Genomic DNA, 24,281 nt, shown 5'->3' on the forward strand with positions numbered 1-24,281 from the left:
ACTTATAGTAACTAGTTTCGACTCATTTTAAGGATTCAAAACTTAGTACACAACTACGAGACCTGAAGTGCCTAGAATACCATAGCTGCATATGTCATGATACGCAGCTATGACCAAGACTTCTGTTTATAGAGTACACAGTCATTAAGCTGTAGTCATAGCTTGCAGTACTGTCTCATCAATTATTTATCCTAATTCTCCACTCCTCTGATAATGAGAATAACAGAAAACAAAATTCTTAACGCTAATTGATATTTATGATGATATTCATTTATTTGGCTCATCTTAAATTGGTATAAAATCTAAGAGTATACATGTATACTACCCATATATAGCATATCAAAAAATATATTTACTTTCATCTCAAGTACTGATACTGGAGTAAGACAAACATGGACGGAATATTTATTTGAAGCACTTATTTCATATTCTAACATAAAATAACAGATTTTATGACAAAGATGCTAGCTAAAACAGAAAAGCCTATCCTATACATGTATATCGATAAAATTTACATTTTTATGGTTTTACTTGGGTAAAACCCTATTATCAATCTGCCCCAATGCCTACATACTACGATAGATAATTTAGCGGAGACAGAGATATAATATACATCATCATATTAGTAAAGCAGTTTGTTATATTAATACAGCAATGTAATCAAATGCAGTTTTTGACTGGTTCCACATCCATTCTGTCGATCACCTTCCCTCTGCCATATCCGCTTTCACCATTTTCAAAGCTTCATCAAACGTAAGTCTTGGTTTCTGAGTTCGACGAATGTACTTAAAATAGAGATTTTCAAAATCGAATGATTCGTTTACTATCTGACAACTGAAGACTGCTCAATGCACAACTCGTCGCATTAATACCGACTTGTAGGCGTTAGATAAATGAGATCTGTGTTTACAATACTTACTTCTTTAGTGTCCTCTAATGTCGTGTATTTGTAACTCGGTTCAATTGAAGATATCAACGAATTGTACATTCTTCTTTGGTTAGTAATGAATTGTTTTGTCAAAGCAAGCTGTTGTTTCAACATATCGTTTAGTGCCAGCACACTGGGACTGTACGCCGTGAGAGCTACAAATAGATTGCAAATGATGAATTAATATGAATTTAATTATTGCCAGATGTATCTACAATAGATATGTACATAGAGCATATTTACCTTCCATAGAATCGGGACTGACTACGTGACAAGCGATAGGTGTTGGATCTAAGTAATTCAAACCTCGATCGGTGCTCAGCACGGACAAACCAACATTTCTCGTGTCCCAGCTATACTGAAAATCTGTCTGGGCTGTTGTTTGAACTTCGACGCTGGCAACTTTGGTGGCAGCTTTTTTGTCTTTCTTTTTCGACGTTTTTTCTTCGCTGAAAAAATAAACATTCTATATTGTATAGATGACACTAAATTCCTCGGCACAGAATAGATTCAATGTAGCAGCTAGAAGATACATGTATACACAAAACAATAAACAGTGTAGATAGCCGCTACACATAACAATGAAATCAGTAAGGCTAAAAAAATTGATACCTTGTTTCTCCTTTCTGCTGAGCTTAAAAGTTTACACGGCTAGCCACGTATCTACCCATCCTCCATCGGCAGGGATTCGAATCCCTACCGGGGAGGATGCTATCTACTGTTATATAGTAATATTGATTGTGTGATGTAAGGGTCACGTGATGTTGTAGAGGGAGCGTGGACACCATGAAGAAGCGTGTTTGAGATGGAAAAATAAAGTGCTGCGTTGATCTCCTCTCTCTTTTGCTTCGGGTACCGAGTATCGAGTGGATTAAACCCTTAGAGGACAAATGATTAACTTCGCTTTATTTTACCATCTCAAACACGCTTCTTCATGGCGTCCACCCTCCCTCTACAAAATCACATGACCCTTACGTCACACAATCAATATTACCCCCGGTACTATATAACACTACCCAGTAAATTACTTTCTTTTTTTGAATCATAATCAAACTAACCATAACTGTAACTAACCATTACAGCATGAACAGATTGCAAATTTCATTGCAGTTAACAAAACGTGCTAGTCGAATAGGAGAAACAAGGTAGCGGGTATCATTTTTTTAGCCTGATTATACTAACATGACAGAGCTTTGAGTTGTTGAAGAAGAGCTGCTCGAACTGGTTCCACTGCTGCTACTGCTCCTAGTTGTAGTACCGGTGGTTTCAGTTTGTGAACTGATATCCGTTTCACTGTCTGATATACTACCACGACTCTCTCTACTCGGTGCTGTTTTAATCGTGCTCTCCGTGTCCGTATCGCTTTCCGTTTCCGTTTTAATCTCTGAAGCGCTTGTTTCTTCAAAGTCCTCCGAGTATGGCACACTACGCGTAGACGGCACCTCCGGTATCGACGACGCTTTCGACTTCAACGATTTCTTTTCGCTTTCGAAATCGCTTTCGTATTTATACCGCGCGTCAGATATAATATCCGGTTCGGAATGTATTTCACTTTCTTCCGTGTGAATACTGTCTGAATCATCGCTTTTCTGAGTTTTGACCACTGGTTCCAAATCGTCCAACGTCTGCAAACCTAAACTACTGAAGAAATCATTAGTGGCAGGCTTATCATGCTTAGTCTTAGTTTTCTTATCGCCAGGTTTCTTTTTACTTGGCTTCGGACTCGGTGATTTAGGAATAACTTCATCTTCAGAAATGGTAGGTCCTAACAAATCTTCAACTGACTGCAGTCCGAAACTGCTGAAATAATTCGAAACAGCTGAAGAGCCCAAGTCCTGTTTTGCGCCCTTAGTTTTCTTGTCTTTCTGCTTGGTCTGCTGTACGGGCACTGCCAGTTCGAGACTTTCTATATCCATGATGTTAACTGCAGAAAGACAGAACGATGGAAGAGGTCAAATGATACTGTAATGAAGATGTCTTCTGAGTAATATCAAACAAAACATTAATGCCAACAAATTAATATACATGATTTTGTAAGAACCCTGTGTAATGTGAATGGTCGAGGATGATTTGCTGACATGTGATATATATATATTATATGTATGTGTATATGTATATGTATATGTATATGTATATGTATATGTATATGTATATGTATATGTATATGTATATGTATATATGTATGTATGTATATATATATATATATATATATATATATATATATATATATATATATATATATATATATATATATATATATATATATATATATATATATATATATATATATAATATATATATATCACATGTCAGCAAATCATCCTCGACCATTCACATTACACAGGGTTCTTACAAAATCAGAGAGAATCCAAGATTCCCTGAAATTTCCATGATTTCCATGACACCTTGACCAAAATTCCCTGATCAAATTAAAGAATATCCACAGTGGGAGCTGTTTCTTCTCTCTAGAGGTTCTATGTGATTCTTTTTTACCAGCAAGAACAAGACACTCGGATCCAGTTCCACAGTTGTGAGTAAAATTTAACTCATTGAAAATGAATTGATTTTAACTCAGAGTTAACTCACAACTGTGGAACTGGGCCCCGACTTCACAAATTCCACGATTTTTCAAGAAGCTCAACAAATGTGAAATTTCATGATTTTCCTGACCTGCAAGAACCCTGATTACCAGATCTATTTTCGCTGATGTTTGCCTGTTTTTTGAATCAACTCAGTTTTTAACAGTCTGATGTTCAAAAAAAAAAATTAATTTGCAATTACATGTACAACACCTTTAAAAATATGTCCCATACAACCACCAAACGATGCAGAAAACGTTATCTCAATCCTTCACAAAGAAGTGTGCAGAGAAATGTGTGGGACACTTAGACAAAATATGTGCAAGAAAATAAATTCACACTGCCAGTCATTTTTAAGAGATAGGACTGGAAAGGTGCAGTGGCCATCGGTCAGCGGTGACTGATTTCTAAAAGGAATTTATCAAACTGACACAACAACATCAAATCTCTTACCATCCGATACGACAGATTCTGGCTCTGAATCTACTTCTGTAATCAACCATCAAATAAAATGTGTGTATAGAAAATTATCATCGATATACCCCCAACATAAAATATGCTCTCAACAACAGTTTAATACAGTTCTATGATACACATACCTCTATAACTGCCATCAGAACTATAACTCAAATCTGCATCTGGAACTGACAGATGTGACTCCTCAGCCACTGGTTTCAGTTGGTTCTGTATAAAGAAGATAACTTTCAATTATACATAGGCTCCCTACATATGATGGCTCAATAACCAAACTAAACAACATATTTTTTGCAGTCAAAATATCATTCCCATATCCAACCCAAACTGTGCACAATTTTCTAGAAAAATACAAATCTATAAATACTGTATCAATTTGGCACCTGCAACAAAATCGATTAAAAAAATCGGATTAAATCTCACAAGCCATGATTGATTTTTATCAATATTGTTTAACCAACAAAAAATGCATCATCGATAGTTCTAATTATTATAAGAGTTCTTTACTCGTATATTTGCAATCTGTTCGCGCCAGGTGTTTCGACATACACATGCTCGATGCTGATTGGTGAAACAGGAAAGTATCAACTGCTGCTACTATTTAACCAGAAGTCTGATTAATCCGTCAATCAATAACCACTATATGAATGAACCGGTTTAAACGCACATAACCAGACATGTTTGCTGTTCATTGATGAAAATATGATGACAAATTATTCAGATTTAAGTCCACGGCAAAATAATAACTTCTCCAAGCAGTCACTCTCAAATTTCACCGTTTATTAGAGAGAAAAAAATTGCAGAAGCAACAACACCACAGGAAAAATAAATCAAAGGCCAGTTCTTTTAATCATTTCGTTTAACATGATCTTCCAGGATAAAAGTCTAATATATTCAAGTGACCTCAAGGCAATCTTACATGGGCTCGCATTGATAAACGTCATCATTATTCGAAGCATTCATTCAATGATTTCTCATGATCAAATATACGTCTGGTTAAACACATTTCTAGAAACAGATGCACAAAATTCATACTTCAACTCAACTACCTAATAATAATATCATGTTATCAACAAGGAAGTTTTCACACAGCTGTAAAACCTGGTTTTGATAAGAATTTTTGTGGTATTAGACCAATGAAATAAGTTAAGATTTCTGCTTGTACTATGGAGAATTTCGAGCGTATTTTTGATGACTAACCTTGCTGCTGTCGAAGTATTTTCGTGGAGAGTTTTCAAATGAACTCGACGAAGAAAATGCATCCGGAATTTCATCATCTGTCATGCTACTTTTAAATGTTTGTTTCACTGAAGTGAAAAAGGCTCAATATCAGTAATCTAACAATCATAACACTATAAAGCTGTTTTTAACCGGATGGTTTGAGATCTGTGGAAATCATGAAATGTAGAGGAAAAGATTAGGCGTAGGCTGATACAAATTTTCAAATTGTTTTATACGTCTAACTTTTCATTTAAAAATTTTCCGAGAGTGGATTTAAAAGATTTGAAATTTTTTTTGATACCCTAAACCCACTGAGTGCAACGCAGGGCATTATTATTGGGTTCGATATTTCTTTTTCCCAATTGGGGAGAGACCACAGAAGAACCTTCAACCAAGAAACTCTGTCGCCACCAGGATTCAATCCCTAGATTGACAAGACCAGTGCCCAGCAGCTCAAAACCACTCCACCAATGAGTCTCTCTTTAAACTATCATATTATACATGAACTTAGAGTGGAACCAAAATATTGTACAACCAAATAAAACCAAAATCAAGATCACAGTAATCAATACAGAAAGTAAACAAATTGATAGAATTCAAACAACTCACTACTTACAGGCAGGTTTCCTCGGGGTTGAAGTTACAGACGGTTCCTTGGGTATCTTTTCACTCACATCCGATGATAATGAGAGATCGAACCTGAGTTGTTTGCGAGGAACAGCCGGACTATCGACGCTTGTTTGCAACCTTTTCTCGTCACCGATAATCGCCGTGTCTTTTTTCGCGGGCACGGTATCCGACTTCTTCTTCAGAAATTTACTACTGCCCTTCCCAATCGGTGCGCTGTCCTCGTCGCTCAGCTTCGCGCTACTGAATTTCATTGCCGAACTTTGCGAATGAAGCGGTTTACCGGTCGACTCTGAAGGCATCTTAACAGGCATCAAATTTCTCTTACCAGTGTCAGATTTCGGTGCGGATTTCGCGCGCTCTTTTATATCCGGTTTCACTCCTTCGACTTCGTTGACAATATCGGAATCGATGCTGATATTCATACTCATGTCGCTGCTATCGCTAAATTGATATTTCGCTTTTTGTTCCTTTTGCTGTTTGAATTTATTAGCGAATGCCTCGGCTTTGTCCAAAGCGGAGACCTTAGAAATAGGAGCACGCTGCGGTGTGTTTATTTTCACAGCCGGTTTCTCATTCACCGGTTTCTTTTTTAACCATTTATTCGCTCCCGTTGTCGATTGTGCTTGGCGTGATTCATTTTTCTTCTTTTCTTCGCTGGACATAGATACATCGCTTATGTCACTTACACCAGCAATATTTTCAGTCGGTTTCTGAAGATTTGCACCAGTTTTCTTGTTGAGTGAATTCAAATACGTCTAAAATACATATCACAAAACCATTAAAAAACAGAAGAATATCTGAATATCAGTGTTCTACACAACAGGCTTTAGATGGGGCGGACACCCCTTGCATTTTTACATCCACCCCTCTTAAAACCAGTCACTCTCAATAAAATATCTGCTGCCCCTACTAGAGTGGATTTTGATATTCTGATTATGTTGATAGGGCCTAATTGATTTGAAACATATTGAGCTAATGTGAAAAATAGGAGATTACACTAAAATTAAGCTTAAATGTTCTGTATTTTTCGAGGGATCGAAAGCCTTTCTATTTCAATAGCCTGATGTCATACGCTAAACAATGAATGCAGCCTCTTTAAGATTTTAGCATATTGGGAACATTGCAATACCTCTTATGAAGATTTCACAGTAATTTCAACATGCTTACAATATCAGTGATGATTTCATTGAACACTTACAGTCAATTCATCTTCTTGCACTTCTTGACTGCTTTGAACTGGACGCTCTCCTCGCAGCTGACTCGACGCTCGGTTCAACAGATCCGACGCTTTGCTCCGTCTAAACATCTCGACTTTTTAACAACGTCGTCGTCGTCGCCGTAGTTTAAATAGGGTTAATGACTATGCGTGCCACTGTTTCCCGTAAGCTTTGTGCCCTTTTACGAAATAACGAAATCAATGCCTGAAAAAAGTGCAAAATTCGATTCATTTCATTAATTGTTGAAGGAAGGCAATTGAATTATTGAAGAAGTACATACAAATATTGAAGAAGTACATAAAAATACAAAAGGCCTTTCTTTCTTTTCTTTGACTTTGTTTCTAGAACAAGTAAAACAATAACAGCCTTACCGTTTCACATCCATAAACACAATGTCAATGTCATTTAAACATCAATCGATCGATTGATTTTCGAGTAATTTTACAAATTTGAAAATTTGTTCATGTCAAAACTTGTCAAATTTGTAAACAGGAAACAGAAAGCGCCAACTAGCGGTTGAAGTACATCGGTCGTACGGAAACTACCGAAGGTGTCCTTACACGTTCACGGAAACTGCCGACGGCGTTTACCGTGGTTTTCCCCGATTGGCTGAAAATTCTCGTCCAATCATCGCGCTCCATCTGGCTGTATGTCACGTGGGTTATTAGAGCTTCCTTCCCCTCCATTTAGTTGGCCGTTCACTTGGACCGTGGATAGTTAGAGTCTCCATCGAAAATGAAGTCTGCAGTGTTTTTACTCAGCTGCTTGATCGGTCTGGCCGTTTCAGAACCGAAAGTATACTTCAAAGAAACTTTTGAAAGTAAGTGCGACGGTTTAAATAGTGATCTGATACGTTAAATTCTGCTCGAAACCAGAACCCGGAAGTGAAAATCAAATTCAGTAGCCGGCTGGCTGATGCTGTCGGTGTGGAGGCAGTAATTCAGACATGACATTTGCCATTCCATTCCATACATCTGTATTCTATGTCAGTTTAATGCATTCAAAAATTGTCCATGTTAGTATGTTATTTTTTGCCGTTTTCTGAAGCTTAGAGTTACTTTCAGTTTCATCTACTCTTAAACTGATCAGATCAGGTCTTTCCTGACTGCCTCGGTCCTCGTTCACTGTTACAATGGCAGTAATCATAAGGAACCGTTTGACTTTTGCTCCTTTAGCTCATTCTTCGTTTGTTTTGAATTTTTCCAGAGGATCCTATAGCTGGTGATGATTGGGTGGTGTCCGAACATAAATCAGACTTAGGACAGTTTAAATGGACTGCTGGAAAGTTCTATGGTGATGCCGATAAGGACAAGGGTATGTTAGATTTATCAAATGTTTGATCTCTAATTAGTTTTCTTCCATATCTGATGTGATGCTTACTTCGATTGTTGTCGGAAAAATTTGCGTATGAATTTTAGGATAATATAAGAGAATTTGCTTTACAGGTTTGCAGACAAGTCAGGATGCTCGTTTCTACGGAATCTCAAGAAAGTTCGAGTCGTTTTCGAATGAAGGCAAAACCCTAGTCGTCCAGTTTTCTGTGAAACATGAACAGAATATCGACTGCGGCGGTGGTTACTTGAAACTTTACGCTAGCGACGCGAACCAAAAAGATTTACACGGAGAGACTCCATACAATATAATGTTTGGTAAGTTTTTCCTTGGTTGGTTATAACCTTCCAGTTCAGCTTATTTAAGAAATGGTTGTCTGTGGTTCTTGATCGATAATAAATGTGTCGATCTTGATGAAAGTTGGGCGCATATGTTAGTCTGGGGTCTCGTTTGCAGTGCAAAGAATGCAGCGACATGACCTCATGATCGAGGAACAAGATCGAAATTCAAGTTGTCTTAACAAAATTTAACTGTTAGTCCTATTTACCTAATCCAAAATGCAATGGAAACTAACGCATGGTAATTTTGGAGTTTGAGCCCGTCATTGTCACCCATGGCTTGTTCTTGATTTTAGGGTAACCAATTCTTACAGTGAAAGTATTGTTTTCGTTTACAGGCCCTGACATCTGTGGTCCAGCTACCAAAAAAGTCCATGTGATATTTAGCTACAAAGGCAAAAATTTACTCATTAAGAAAGAGATCCGTTGCAAGGTATGTTGTAGGGCAATGTTATTTGAATCACATCATACGCTGTATTTGCAGTAACTATTTTTGTCTAAAATTTGTTTATGAATCTTTAATCCATTTCAATGTTCTTTCTATCCGTTAGGATGATGTATTTTCGCATTTGTACACTTTGATCGTAAAACCAGACAACACGTACATCGTAAAGATTGACAACGAAAAAGTTGAATCGGGTGAACTAGAGGCGGACTGGGACTTCCTTCCAGCAAAGAAAATCAAGGTAGGTCTTTCTTATTCCAACAGTTTACCTTGTGATACAGTGGAACCTATGAATCTTTCTGAGGTTGTTATTCTATGTTTGCACGAACTGCTTTAATTTTTTCTTAAGTCTGAGAACTCTTGAACTGTGTACTCAATATTTGACACTGTATTTAGAATATAACACTGCTCGCATTGACACTATGTTTATTTGCATCCATGCTTGACCATTTTATTAAGCGTTGCCTGTGTTTTTATGATTTTAGGACCCTGAAGCAAAAAAACCAGAAGACTGGGACGAGCGCGAGACTATCGATGATGAAAATGACAAGAAGCCAGAAGACTGGGACAAACCAGAACACATTCCAGACCCAGAAGCCAAGAAACCTGATGACTGGGATGATGAAATGGACGGAGAGTGGGAACCACCACAGATTGATAACCCTGAATACAAGGTACATACTGACTCTTAACAGGCATCAATTATTAATACGAAGTTGAGATTGTATTTGATAAGCTTCTCTGTTTTAGTTGCTCAGTTTAATGGCTTACTCGAATCTTGAATCGTTTTAGGGAGAATGGAAGCCAAAACAAGTACCAAATCCTGCTTACAAAGGCAAATGGGTGCACCCAGAAATAGACAACCCAGAATATACTGCTGATGATAAACTATACAGTTTTGATAGCTTTGGTGTGTTAGGATTAGATCTTTGGCAGGTATGTGATAAGATTGTATTACTTATTATATTGTTGAGATTATGCTACTAGAAGTCTACCTCAAAATGGGAAAAGATGTGTCTAATAACGAATTTTATTTGCTATTTTTGTTAGGTTAAATCGGGAACTATCTTTGACAACATGTTGATCACTGACGATGAAAAATATGCTGAAGAATTTGGAAATGAAACCTGGGGTAAAACTAAGGTACGTTGAATCAGACGTGTGTCATCAGAGAATTTATTTTCATGCATTGTTGTTTGTGAAATATTTCTTATCTCGTGTTGTTTGTTTATCGTCATAGGATGCAGAAAAGAAGATGAAAGACGCACAAGACGAGGAGGAAAGGAAGAAGCAAGAGGAAGAAGATAAGAAAGCCAAAGAAGAGGAAGAGAAGAATAAGAAAGAAGGCGAAGATAAGGATGACGAGGATGATGAAGACAAAGATGATGAAAAGGAACCGTCGGATTCGGAAGAAAACAAAGATGACAAAAAGGAGAAGCACGATGAATTATAAGAACTGTTAATACTGATGCTGTCCTTATAGAATACTAACCATTAATCTCTCATTATCGCTCTATGAAAGTGCATTATCGATTCATCATTTTCACTTGATCATCTCTCATCGCATCATTTAATCTCTTAGAAGTCTCTTGTTGTCGTTGTTACCCATGCGGTTGCGCTTTCATAGATACGATTGTGTGTATTTTCAAAGAAAAACCTGTTTATTTTTATCAAGGCATTAGGCAGATTTTTATTTTGTCTTTTCAACCGTGCAGAGCGGCGCTGGCTGTTTGTTTACAATATTGATATATCATAGATAAGGTACATTCAATCAATTCCGATCTAGCTCTCTTTGTCCGGGTCTGCCACTCGGAACGAATCCTTGCCAATATCGTTCAAATGTTGCTCGTAGTGTATTGTATGTATATGTGAAGGGCTTGGCATGTTAGAAGTATGACAATCATGTAATGCCGGAATCATTTTGTCCAACTCTGATTAGGACTAGTTTGATTGTAGTTAAGCGTGAAATTCCAGATTTTGGGGACCATATTGAAGTAAATTTTTCGAAAGAGAAAGTCATGCTATTTGTGTGTCGTGAAAGAGTTCACCGTTTTGGATGACGGCTCTTCATTTAGGCTAAACTGTGTTTGTGTTAGATAGGGTCAGTATCAGTATTAGCTATATACATCTCTGTCCTTGGGTTCTCATTTCAATTCCGTACGCCATTGTTCATCGTGTCTTTGATTGTCATCATTCATAACTTGTATTCACGAAAATCGGTATATCGGTTCTCATAACACATTCTGACTTTGTGCATTACATGCTCGAAATTCTTTTTGTTTTAAGAAAATTGTGTCTCAAGTCTGAACTCTTTAATTCATACTTTGTCCGAATTGAATCAAAAAAGGGATTGGAAACAAGTCTTTAAAAGAGTAACGATTTTGTCACTGTTTTGTTTTTTATTCTGAGGTACGCTTTTGTTATTTAATAATAGTTGATGTGTACATGATATTTTATGTATTTGATTCGGTAACTGTTAATATATTCGGTGTGGTTGGTATGTATTTTCATATAACATACTGTATGTCTCTGGACGCTTTTTGTCTTAAAACAGAGCACTCACATCATGCTACTACTGAAAATGCTACTACTACTATTACATACATGTTTTCAATGGAGATTCTTCTTTTCACGTGTCAATCCAGTTCACACACAAAATTTTGAGCCGAAAACAATGCTTTTGTACATTGGTAGAATTTTTAAGTTTTCTGAAAATAATGTACAGGAGATAGTGAACTATAAATAAAGAAAATTGGTATTCGTAAATTATTGGTTTGTTCGTGTTGTTTAAAAACTCGTAGATGATGAAAAGTCTCAAGTTTTTAGTATGAACATGCAATGTTTGCTGCTTCCTTCCTGTCGGTCTGTACCCAACCCCTCGGACAATCAGCAGTGTGTACAAACAGCAGGTAGACGGCTGCAAAGGTTTTTCCTGAGGCTATGGACCCTGTAGTCTACAATTGTCCTTGAGGTTAGGTGAAAAATTTGCTAGGCATGTTCAAATGGAGAGTAAGAGCCTTTTACAGCAGAAGAAAGAATTTTAAAGCAGCTCTTTAGGTAATCGGTATTGTATCCCGATTGCTGGCAGAAGTTTGAAGTTGATTCGATCAGAAATATCCATATAAACTGGGGTCCAGGGACACCATGCCCACTTGGGAAGTGGTTCCAAATGCTCAACAATTTCAATATTCAACGCCCCCTGGTGACCATATACAGAATCCAATGACCTTGAAACTCACCACAATCATAGAACATGTCAGCAGCTACGATTTTGTAATTGATTGTGATAACAAAATATACCTCCTTACCACTTTAATATGGAAATACTAAGTTATTCTACTATTCAACGCCCCCTGGTGACCATATTCAAAACCCAATGACCTTGAAACTCACCACAATCATAGAACATGTCACGAACTATAACTTTGTAATTGATCATGGTAACAAAATATGCCTAGGTACCAATATAATAAGGAAATACTAAGTTATTCTACTATTCAACGCCCCCTGGTGACCATATAGAATAACTAATGGCCTTAAAACTTGCCACAATCATAGATGATGTCATGAGCTACAACTTTGCAATTTATTGTGGTTACAAAATATGCATTGTTACGAATATAATATAGAAATATTAAGATATTGCATTATTCAACGCCCCCTGGTGGCCATATATACAAAAACCAATGACCTTCAAACTCACCACAATCATAGAACATGTTATGAGCTACAACTTTCTAAATGATTGTGGTAACAAAATACGCTTAGGTATCAATATAATGTGGAAAAACTTTTTCCCACTTACGAATGAGTACTGCAGACACCAAGATGGCCGCCAATTGCGTGATAATTGGCTGATGAAAAATACCTGTCTCAGGTTTAAAACATCCCTTTCCAAAGAATACCCATCACAAATTGCAATGAGAAATGATAAACCAGTAGGAAGCTACAGGACTCAGAATTTGGGCCAAAATTAACATTTTTGGGCACTAAAAAGGTCATAGGACGGCCATCTTGAGTCGGATCGACCCAATTTTTGTTATGCTGATGGGCCCTGGGGGAATTCATATATATCCGAAAGATCAAGGTGATCAAAGCGTCTTCAAAATTTCCCTCAAAAAGTTCAGATGTGAAAAGCTCAAAAGTGCTGATTTTGGCGAACAACAATGGCTGCCAGTCAGCCATCTTGAATCTGACAGGGCCAGTTTTTGGGCTGAAGATGTGTCTAGGGTAGATACATGTGTAACCCAAATATCAAGACATTACCTTGAAGCGTCTTCAAAACTTCCCAAAATAACTGGATTCTGTCTACGGACGGACGAACGGACGGACGGACGACGGACGAAAAGTGAACGCAATAGCCCGCTGGGACTAAAGTCCCAAGTGGGCTAAAAACTCATATTATAATGTAGATAATTTATTTTTTGTATGAATTATATCACATTTTTGAATACTTTCAGCAGTTCTTACAAAAAACTGCTATTTGATATCAATCTATGACAATCTAATTATCAGTTAATTAAATATATTACTGATCACCTAATCTACTTGGTATATTAATAGTTATATACTGAAATTATGCACCATGATATGCCTTAGTTCGATAGGCAAGAGGATGAGTAGCACCAGGAAATAATGCATGCATAATAAATTAGCAATCTAATGTTGCGTTTAAGGGAGTATATGAGCATACAGTAGTACATTAAGATCTGTAAGTATATCCACCAAGAAAATAATATTACTAATCTACTAAAGAATAATAATTTTTTTTCATTCACGAAGACATGATTAATTTTCAAATCTCTTAAACTGACTTCGTTTTTCAGTATTACAACTTGAATTACTAATGATTTAATCTCAAATAAAGCACTCATTAAGTTGTATATTTGACACAAGGAAATGAAGTGTTGTTTACAACATAAAAATCAACAACATAAAAATATTACACGCGCATGCATTAATAAGTAAAATGAAAAATACATCAAGATAATTCTATCTAGTCACATTTGAATATGAAATATATGAATGTATAATAGAAATTTAGCAAATAGTAACACAACATAAATATAGCAATTATAATACATATACATATATCTATAAAGATTGATAAAATGAAGTTTGATAAAATGTCAACATATTCTCAAAACATATAGCATTATTCATTAATCATTTGTTATACATATCATAAAATAATTTCATAAAAAATCATTCACCGTTGCACGAAACTAAAATCAGAAATTCTCATGACAAAATAGAATCTATGAAGTGAACATTGACCATCTGAAAACTCTTAAGGTCAAAAGAATATAGTATACCTGACGAATACACTAGGTACATGTATAATCACTTTTCTAAGCTACGCTACGAATGCATTGCATGGATGGTGCACTGGGCTTTCTGTAATACAAATTTGTTCAGTAATCAGCACACAGAACACAGGGATATATGGCAATAATACCATAGCATAAAGCATATAACAAGATAAACTAAACATGGGATAAGTTAATTATTATGTACTTCATAATATAGCACCGTAATTTCTTGAAATACACACAGACTTTAGTTGCTGACGTAAGACAAAGTTCGGAGTTTGATTCTTTCATAAATTACATGAATATGCTGATTTTGTTCACAAATCAAATACGTGATAGATCAATTTGATTAACATACTGGTACCTATAGGTGCAGCAAAATAGCTTCAATGCATTCAAAATATGAATATTCAGCACCAATCACATTCCAATATAAAAGCTACTATCTGTTCCAAATTGATTTGAGTAGACTTTTAAACTTATTACGACTCCCTCTTCTGGTTATCATCTTTGTTCACAATTGCATAGACAGGTTCCTAAAAGTCATGACAAAATATAAATAAACCTCAGTTAGACGAACTACTGAAATCATAATGATCATCAAATATATTTCGTCTATTACTGGTATGAATTATCTGTATAAGAATAAGTGAACTGAATTCATTTTTCTACCTGTAAATTAACTGGACTTGCAAATGGATCGGCAGGAAACTTCACATCAAATGCAGCTATGGCTTCGTTCGTTCCGTTAGCCGATGCAAAGAATGGGTCCATAGCAAACGGATCAGCAGCCACAGCCGGTTTCGTTCCTAAGGTTCTCTGTCGTGGAACTGGCGCCGGAGGAGTTAACTTCGGAATTCCACACGTATCTAACTGTTGAGGTCTCGGTGGTGGTGCAGGTGCGACGTCAGGTAATATAACCTTTTGATCATTGGGAAGAGGTGGGGGTGGAGCCCTTGGCGATGGCATATCAAAATCAGCTTCGGCACAAAAAGGTACATCTCGAGGTGGTTTGGTAGGATTCGACTGACTAGCAAACAGCATAGTTGTTGGGCTTTGATTTGAATTATCTTTTACATTGTCAGCAGTTGTGCTATTTAGTGACAAATCTTTCAATGTGACTTTAGGCTGCACTTTGAATTCAGCAAACATCTCTTCTTTCCGCACATACGGCCTATTTCCGCCCAAAGGATCCAAATCGCTGAACAAATTCTCCATTGATCCCGATTTCGAGCTCGGTTTTGATGAAGGACGTGAATCTGGTTTCTCAGTTTGTTCTTTTTTCGGAAGTAGAGGGCTATTACCTGCGAAAGGATTTGGTGTAAGATCCATCGCTGGTGGCACGGGTGAGCCAGTATTTAATGGCTCATCTGGGTGAAACAAAGTGGGATTCTGTAGAGTAGAAAGGTCTTCAAATACTGAATACTTGTCATACTGGAATGAGCCTTGCTGACTTGAAGAGGCTACCGCCTCTGTCTGTGGAGGAAAAGTGCCTGGTTGTGGTTGAAAAGCTGGTTGACCGAATAGATCTGTACTCTATAGAATAGAAATAGAATTATTTATAGAAATCATGATTCTTACGCGGTCATTAATTCAAGTCATTAACACCCATAGACATTTTTATGGCTGATCATAAATTGCTAACCTGACTAGTTTGGAATGTTTGTGAAGGCTGCTGTGAAGCAGTCGCCCAGAGGTTTGTCGATGCTCCGAAAGGGTCGATACCGGGTTGAGGTGGACCAGTTGTTACAATTGTGAGAGGGGTTGGTGAGAACGGATCCGATTCAAATGCATTCATTTGCTGTATACCCTGCAGGAGATATCATTATCAAGACTACAGAATTCATCAACTACCATTTAAGTTTGCGAGTCACTCATAAACCAGTACCTGTTGAATCGATTCCAATTCTGTAGCTAAATCTAATAAAGTCCCAACATTTTCCGGATTTTCCTCCGATCGACTTGTAACGAATTCAAGTTTTCTTGGGGCCTAAATCACGCAAAATAATAATCATGAATTGACAAGTGAAGTGAAATAATGATGCAGAATTTTGATAGTATCATTTTATTCACAAATATTTCATAACAGGCAATATTTACCTCATAATCAGATTCATCTTTTTTCTCACTTGGTTGTTGATTTTCTTTATCAGCAGATTTCTGATTTTCCTTAAGAGGTTCATCTTTGTCTTTATCAGCTTGTGCTTTTTTCGCATCCATTTCTTTCTTCTTCAGTTCAAACACCACTTGGAAGAGATCACGAAGTGTCAGAACAAGATGTTCTGACTGAAAAACCAAAAATGTCAGCATAATATTGATTGGAAGACCCAACAATTCGAATTCTACAGATCACAACAATTCAGATACACGTAATCGGGTGGGTTAAATTTGATTTAACAACACGAGGTCCAGGGACACCATGCCCGTAGGGTGAAATGCCTTACAATCTGAAAATTCAAATATTCAAAATGCTCCCTTATGAACATATACATAAACTAATGGGCATATCCAGGATTTTGAGAAAGGTAAATGGACCAACTAAAAACTGAGTGATGGTGAGATAGCAAAGCACCTAACAGAGGGTTGACGGCCGTTCTTAGAGTCATGTAGTGTATGATTGGACCCATTTTTCTTATGATGATAGGCTCTATGGGGATACATACACATATGAAATATCAAGAAAATTGATCAAACCGTCTTCAAAACTTCCCATGAAAACTTCAAAAATGTGTAAAAAGTGTTGATTTTAGTAAACATAATGGCCACCATACAGCCATCTTAAATCAGATCAGGCCAGCTTTTTTGGCTGTTTAGGGTAGACACATATATAAAACAAATATCACGACAATTCATTGATGAATCTTTAAAACTTCCCAAAATAACTGAATTCCATCTACAGAGGGACAGACGAATCACTGCAGTGAATGCAATAGCCCGCTGGGACTATGATCTAGGTAGACAACAAATTTGAACTTCAAAACCAATTGAATTCCCTCATATAATGTATAATAGATATAATTGTAAATATATAATTCTAAATTTCTCTTACCGCTTTTTCCGATTTGATACCAAAAAACACGTGTGTTCCATCTTTATTGCCAAAAACATATCCAAAGGCTCTTGCATCAGTGACATCTCGTGAAATGAATGATATCCGATGAACAGGATGTTGGTGTTCCACTTTCTGTAAGAAATACTTATTCATTCAATATCAACTCTTCACACCATCAATCTGACACGAATAGAGAACTAAAATAAGGCTACAAAAATTTATTTCACAATGCACGTGAATGCCCAACAACTTTTGGAACCCGACTATGGATTTCAATTCTAAAAGCAAACAGTTCAAACAAAACAATTCTCTGGTGGTCATCTAGATCTGGATTTAGAGACTTTTAACCTAAACCGAGGATTAATAAGTCATTATTCTAAAATTATTCTGAAACTTACCCCTAGCTTTTCGTCGATGATTTTCATACCGTCGAGAGTGATTTGAATGGTAACTTTTTGTTTATGAACTCCTGCCGCTTTCACATCAAGTTTCACCCTCTGCATGGCCTCCTGACACATTCGATCACCGCGCGCGTTCTCCACTGGTGTGGTGCCAATCATTTTCCCCTTGAATACGACTCCATCTCCGCGAAATCGAGCTGGATCTAGCATATCATCTGGAAGATAATTACCAAACTAACTTTCATCCATAAATTAGTAATATCAATTATATTAATCAAAGATATAGAATAACAACTAAAGTCAAGTACTAATTATACTATATAAACATGTGCTGCAAAATTTAGGTGTGTATATAGCCAACATGAAGTACATACCAAGCAAGTTAAGTAACACAAGTTAGACAATGTGCTGATTACATATCTTATTACAATGTTGAATTGGCTAACACAACTTTCAATTTCAATTCCTCTTACAATTCCATTTTATCCAAAACAAATATCTACCAGAAATAAAAGTGCAAGAACCTACAAACATTTACCTATAGATTTAGCTTTAGACTTGTCCTTCTTCGATGATTTCGTAGATGCCACATCTTCAGACATTGTTTCTTATTTCTTGAGATAAATATACGTCTCTAACCTTAATAGTAAGAAATAAAGAGAAGAAATCAAATACTGCTGCGAAATATATGTAATTCAACGCTATCCTTAACCTATATGAATATACTCTATAACCACAGATTAAACTTTACAACTTTATCAGTTGTAAGGATCCTTATATGTCAAGGGGCTGAACCCATAATTTAGGTCATGTCTCTCCGTTGGTTGTGTTGTGTTGGCCAGTGACAGTACCAAGTACAATCAACGTCAGTTAGGAATTTTATTGAATAAGTGCATTTCATATCATTGTTCTTATTTGAATAGAAAGATACACATCAGCTATGCGCAACCACAATATATGAAGAGGTCGAATTGATATAAAATCGATTAAAAAATAAATACATCAAAGCACTCTGGTGAATCAGAAAATTTGTAATCATCTACTGAATTAATCTCTAAATTAATTCCTAAAACGAATTCCTAGTTTTTCCCCCAGTTCAGGTTGAAACACAAAGCGAGTTAAAAAATGTTAATGTCAAATATAGCTGCAAAGCAGCGATGACGGGTTTTCTGTAAAGCCATTCAGAATGATGGGAATTGTAGTAAATTGAAATATCGATACATAGAATAAAATGCATTGACAGATTCGAACCTAATATGCAACCACTGTGTAAACGTCAAATATGATTCAGCCTTGAAACCGAACATACGTGGACGTACAATCACAAATATTAATATATTTGACCAGGCACTTATTTTGGCATTCAAACATCATGATACTGTATTATCACCATCCTTAAAAATGGATCTGTCCTATTAAGAACTCATCTTAAGCACCTGCTGAGCCGATAGATTGAGTGAATTCACAGATAAGAACGTATTATGATTTAGAATAGATTAGATTTAAGAAGTTAATGTTTTTATTGAAATATTTGAATAAATACATATATTGTAGTGTAGATTCAATCAATAAATTATGAATTGATTTGGTCTGGGTTTCCGGCTGATGTTGATTTTGGCTTTTATGGATTACAAATTCTACAGTGATAAACAATTGATACCTGCAACATGTGTGTAAATCAAACCTATTCCACTAGTTGCGTGTGTTTCCTAATAAACGGGAGAGTCACTCTTGATCTGAGTTATTAGAACTAGGGGTCCAGGGACACCATGCCCACTTGGGAAGTGGTTCCAAATGCTCAACAATCTAACAATTCAGGTATCAAAGGTATAAAACATCCCTTTTCAAAGAATACCCATCACAAATTGCAATGAGAAATGGCAAACTCAGAATTCGGGCCAAAATTGACATTTTTGGGCACTAAAAAAGGTCATAGGACGGCCATCTTGAGTCCGTATCCCAATTTTATGCTGCAAAGTTATGCTGATGGGCCCAGGGGCATTCACATATATCCGAAAGATCAAGGTAATTGATCAAAGCATCTTCAAAATTTCCCTCAAAAAGTTCAAAAATGTGTAAAAAGTGTTGATTTTGGCGAACAACAATGGCTGCCAGTCGGCCATCTTGATTCTGACAGGGCCAGTTTTTGAGCTGAAGATGTGTCTAGGGTAGATACATGTGAAACCCAAATATCAAGACATTACATTGAAGCGTCTTCAAAACTTCCTGAAACAACTGATTTCCGTCTACGGACGGACGACGGACGAAAAGTGAACGCAATAGCCCGCTGGGACTAAAGTCCCAAGTGGGCTAAAAATAATGTTCATTTAGTCATAGAAATTCATTGCCTTTTTGGAGTTTCTGTAATAATATTTGTTCTGCCCTAATTTTTATTACTGTATGAACCAATGATATGCTTTGTAAATATGATGTAATAAAATAAATTTGAATTAAATTTGAACATGAGAATCAAGCATAACTTGTGTTTTTTCAACTTGTCTTACTTGTCTTTTGTTAACAGTTCCAGAGTTTCAATTACAATCAAATCCAAATTGGCTAAAAAGTACATAGGACTAAATGAAATGAACGGTTAGTTACTGCAAACCTATTCCAGTGTTATGTCGATCGTGTTGAATCACTTTCCTTGAGTTGAAAGAATCAGATCTTCTATGGTACAACATCGGTCATCTTGGTGTTGACTGTCCTTGACCATCTAACTTCATGCGTTTGACATTGGAATTTAGCATCATACCCATTTGAACTGCAAAATATTCATACAACATGAAAACCTACAGTACATGTATACAGTATTAATCAAACTTTCACCGATGTTGGATATTTGAATGAACATTAGGTTTATTTCAGTATTCTAAAGCAGGAAATAATAAGCCCAATCAATAGGCCCTATTCCCATTGGAACAATTATATAATGCGTACAGCTGTACCGTACACTTATCAGTCAAGAATGGAGAAATCGGTATACCAAACCTACGAACAGCAAAATGTACAGGCCTACAATGATTTCTGGTAATACAAGCCGTGACCACATGAACGTTTTGGTTTGACTATTAATGTCAGCAGGTCAGAGAAGGCCTGGCCAAACTTAATCACATGGCTCAAATCAATTAGCCTTTCTGCGTGTGAATATTTCACTGTATTGTTTTAAAAATAGGCCTATCGAGTGAATTAGTACATAGACTGAATTAGACTTTAGGCTAGTCCTGACCAAATCCTATCCATATTATAATGGCACCAGTTATAGTAACATCACTGTAGGGCCGACGAGAGGGAAAAAGTTGTGTTTGTAGTACATAGGCATGGTAGGCTTGTCGTACTCACTTAATACTTAAAACGCTGTTGTTACCTGTACGTGACTGTACGGTGATTTCTACAGGTTAGCCATATGTGAGTACGTTGACGCTCAGACTTGCAATATTGGGATTCGAAACCAAACGAAAAAAAAATCCAGTAGGCCTAGTAGTCCAGTGATTTACCCACTGTGCCACAGAACGTAACTGGTGGGTGGATGAAATTTGATTTACAAATAGCCTAGCCTCACCTAACCCAAACTCTATTCTTTTACGCATGCGCGTTTGCAGATTATAGGAACTCACGTACAGCGTTTTTAGGGAACTCACGTACGGTTAACCTGTGGATATCACCGTACAGTCAAGTACGCGTTACAATTTCGTACTTAAAATGGTATTGGCTACTAGGAACTCACGTACGGCGTAAGTAGGGAACTCACGTATGGTTAACCTGTGGATATCACCGTACAGTCACGTACGCGTTACAGTTTCGTACTTAAAATGGTATTGGCTACTAGGAACTCACGTACGGCGTAAGTAGGGAACTCACGTATGGTTAACCTGTGGATATCACCGTACAGTCACGTACGCGTTACAGTTTCGTACTTAAAATGGTATTGGCTACTAGGAACTCACGTATGGCATTATAGACTTAGTAGGGACCTCACGTACGCGGTTAACCTGTGGAGAGCACCGTACAGTCACGTGCGGTTAACAACTACGTACTTAAAATGGTATTGGCTTCTATATAATAGGCCTATAGACAAATAAATACCGGTAGGCTTTCTTATAATCTTAGCTTCCACACTTCACAACCGAACCAACTGACCAACCAGTATATTTAGTCCCAGTACGCACCAACCGGCACAGGCCTAACACTGTTTGTCAACTGTGTGTACCGTTGAAGGCTATCGATAATCACCTGATACTTTTCTGTCGTTTGTTTTCTCTCTGAGACGAAGACGACCGTAATTCTAGTAGCCTTCCGCGACTCAACGACCTTGATTCAAACTTGATCAATTCAAAGTCTGTTTATTGACGCTTTTGGTTACATGAACTGATCAGCAATATACTTAAATAAAACAACCGGAATAACAAGAAATCAAAAATATTAAAGAGGTAACAAACAAATGCCCGTAAACCTGTCAGACACGCGAACGCCGGACTCGTAAACTCTTGGACTCGGACCCGCTGAGCAATAAATTCATAAAATTGACTTTGAAATTGATTGTGGAGAAGAGAGGGAATTATTCGATAGCTCTTCCTCGAAAAGAAGAGAGAAATATCGGTAAGAAAACACAACATGGCTACTAATTGAATGGAGCCAAATTTCCGATGTTTACGGCTCGACAGTGCCTTTATAACGTGGATTTATCAAAATTCCCATGCAGTATCTGGAGATTGAAGTGAGCTGAAGGACATCATACGGATTGTATCGGCGACAGCGGTAAGGTAAGGAAGCCTTTACACTTTTAACAAAAACTATGTGGAAAAGGGAAAAAAAAAAATTATAATAATCACGCGAATTTCAATAGGGTTTTCTGTGAAGAAACAGAAAACCCTAATAAGTCCATTTGGCTTCAATAACCAATCTACACAAGATAGGCCTTTATAGGCTTATAGACTGTCTTTAAAAAAATTGAAATGAAAATTGAATATTTAGCCAAGGCTTTAAAATGGTCATTGGAAACCTGTTATAAACGAATAGCAATGCAGCTAAATTATATACTTTCCATGAAACGTTACAATGACATAAGCAATAAAACATGGTCCATAGGTACACTTGAATTAGCATCAAACTTCATGAAACCAGGATATGAAGATGAATTACAAAGAATATTTCGAACACCAGTAGACCGGTACTGCCTTTGGAAGAGATTCGAAACCTGGTGGCATGTACATATCATAATAGATCAATATGATAATATCATCAGCAAATTTAACCTCCATCATGCAATGGACCAAGAGGCAAATATGTATTTCCTAACTGACCCACAAGCCTAACCTAACTTAATCAGGCCTAGGCCTACCCCAGTTTCACGAAAACTTCAAATCAAGTAGTTTATCCTTTTTGATTTAACTCGGTCTTGTATCTAGCTTGACATCACCTCTAAATAATCAATCTGGTTTTTTATTTAGCCTCTAGCAAGCATTATATATATATATATATTATTATATTTATCATTAGCCTATTTTGTTTTGATTAGTGATTATACCTTATTGCCTGTAGATAATGTTTGCAGACTTATAGTCAGCCATCTCTTTGGGTTGGGTTCGATTTACAAGAAAGTGGACTATTTATAGGGGGACATGCCAAAGGTGCATAGTTTTATGCCAAAGGTCCTTCGAAGGCCCCCTCAGAAAACTTTTTGAATATAAGATGCAGAGTAGTCTTACGGAAGAAAGTTTTGCTTTATTTTCCTGCAATTTGGCATTGAATCAAGTAAGTATTATGATTGAATGAGAACTAGATAGTCAAATGTCACCAATAATTAATTTTCTTTCAAATTGATTTCTTTAGGACCTGGACCTTTGTTGATAAGTAGAGGATGAGTTTGAATCCATGCGCCTGGTGACTGAACGCAGATACAAAACATTTGAAATACATTTCTATTCATTATTGTTGGATAGTAATAATGTGTCCTTAAATGAAATTTATAATGTATTTTATTTGTTGATAAAACGCTTGATACAATAAGGGGTATAAATACTGCAGTTTTGAAAACTTACTAAAATTGGCGAACGTAGATACAAAATAATTGAAATCCATTTCTATTCATTGTTGATAAATAATTTATGTCAATAAAATTCATTTGGTTTTGTTACTAAAAGATACTTGAAAGTCTTGAATACTTACTTCTCTTGGATAATTAGTGTTTGACAACCAGTTGTCTGAACGCACGTTTACCCATAGGACGTTAATCGAGACGAATTGAAGTTAAAACTCTAAGATAAGCAAGATGAAATGAGTTGATGTACCGAACTGTCACTTTTCCTGATGATCAGGCCACACCGGCCAATACAGCGCGTACCACAAATACATT

The 24,281-nt window shown here is 36.7% G+C and overlaps 3 protein-coding genes across 7 annotated transcripts; 1 reads left to right on the forward strand and 2 right to left on the reverse strand.

The window, feature by feature from the left end:
• Window positions 1-283: 283 nt before the first annotated feature.
• Window positions 284-7,538, reverse strand: LOC141898804 (uncharacterized). Of its 2 annotated transcripts, XM_074784914.1 has the most exons (10): window positions 7,421-7,538; window positions 7,031-7,253; window positions 5,819-6,587; window positions 5,182-5,288; window positions 4,107-4,191; window positions 3,961-3,996; window positions 2,111-2,852; window positions 1,172-1,377; window positions 920-1,083; window positions 284-785 (listed from the first exon to the last, which is right to left on the reverse strand). In XM_074784914.1, exons 2-10 carry the CDS (start codon window positions 7,136-7,138, stop codon window positions 702-704), a joined length of 2,301 nt encoding a protein of 766 aa, XP_074641015.1. In that variant the 5' UTR covers window positions 7,139-7,253; window positions 7,421-7,538; the 3' UTR covers window positions 284-701. The 2 variants fall into 2 exon arrangements, with proteins under 2 accessions (XP_074641015.1, XP_074641016.1); XM_074784915.1 differs by lacking the exon at window positions 3,961-3,996.
• Window positions 7,539-7,718: 180 nt separating this feature from the next.
• On the forward strand, window positions 7,719-11,924 carry LOC141898592 (calreticulin-like). Its single transcript, XM_074784574.1, has 9 exons — window positions 7,719-7,869; window positions 8,256-8,363; window positions 8,495-8,698; window positions 9,058-9,152; window positions 9,271-9,405; window positions 9,650-9,838; window positions 9,957-10,100; window positions 10,215-10,307; window positions 10,405-11,924. Exons 1-9 carry the CDS (start codon window positions 7,785-7,787, stop codon window positions 10,615-10,617), a joined length of 1,266 nt encoding a protein of 421 aa, XP_074640675.1. The 5' UTR covers window positions 7,719-7,784; the 3' UTR covers window positions 10,618-11,924.
• Window positions 11,925-13,576: 1,652 nt separating this feature from the next.
• Window positions 13,577-24,249, reverse strand: LOC141898599 (protein disabled-like). Of its 4 annotated transcripts, XR_012618577.1 has the most exons (10): window positions 24,095-24,249; window positions 18,468-18,568; window positions 17,927-18,144; window positions 17,526-17,660; window positions 16,577-16,762; window positions 16,365-16,466; window positions 16,122-16,286; window positions 15,149-16,012; window positions 14,841-15,012; window positions 13,577-14,561 (listed from the first exon to the last, which is right to left on the reverse strand). XR_012618577.1 is itself a non-coding variant. In XM_074784590.1 (9 exons), exons 2-9 carry the CDS (start codon window positions 18,529-18,531, stop codon window positions 14,959-14,961), a joined length of 1,779 nt encoding a protein of 592 aa, XP_074640691.1. In that variant the 5' UTR covers window positions 18,532-18,568; window positions 24,095-24,249; the 3' UTR covers window positions 13,577-14,958. The 4 variants fall into 4 exon arrangements, 3 of the variants coding, with proteins under 3 accessions (XP_074640691.1, XP_074640689.1, XP_074640690.1); XM_074784590.1 differs by having other exon boundaries at window positions 13,577-15,012; window positions 16,122-16,277; XM_074784588.1 differs by having other exon boundaries at window positions 13,577-15,012.
• Between the last annotated feature and the right edge of the window lie 32 nt (window positions 24,250-24,281).

Source organism: Tubulanus polymorphus, chromosome 2 (assembly GCF_964204645.1).
Source record: "Tubulanus polymorphus chromosome 2, tnTubPoly1.2, whole genome shotgun sequence".
Lineage (NCBI taxonomy): Eukaryota > Metazoa > Nemertea > Palaeonemertea > Tubulaniformes > Tubulanidae > Tubulanus > Tubulanus polymorphus.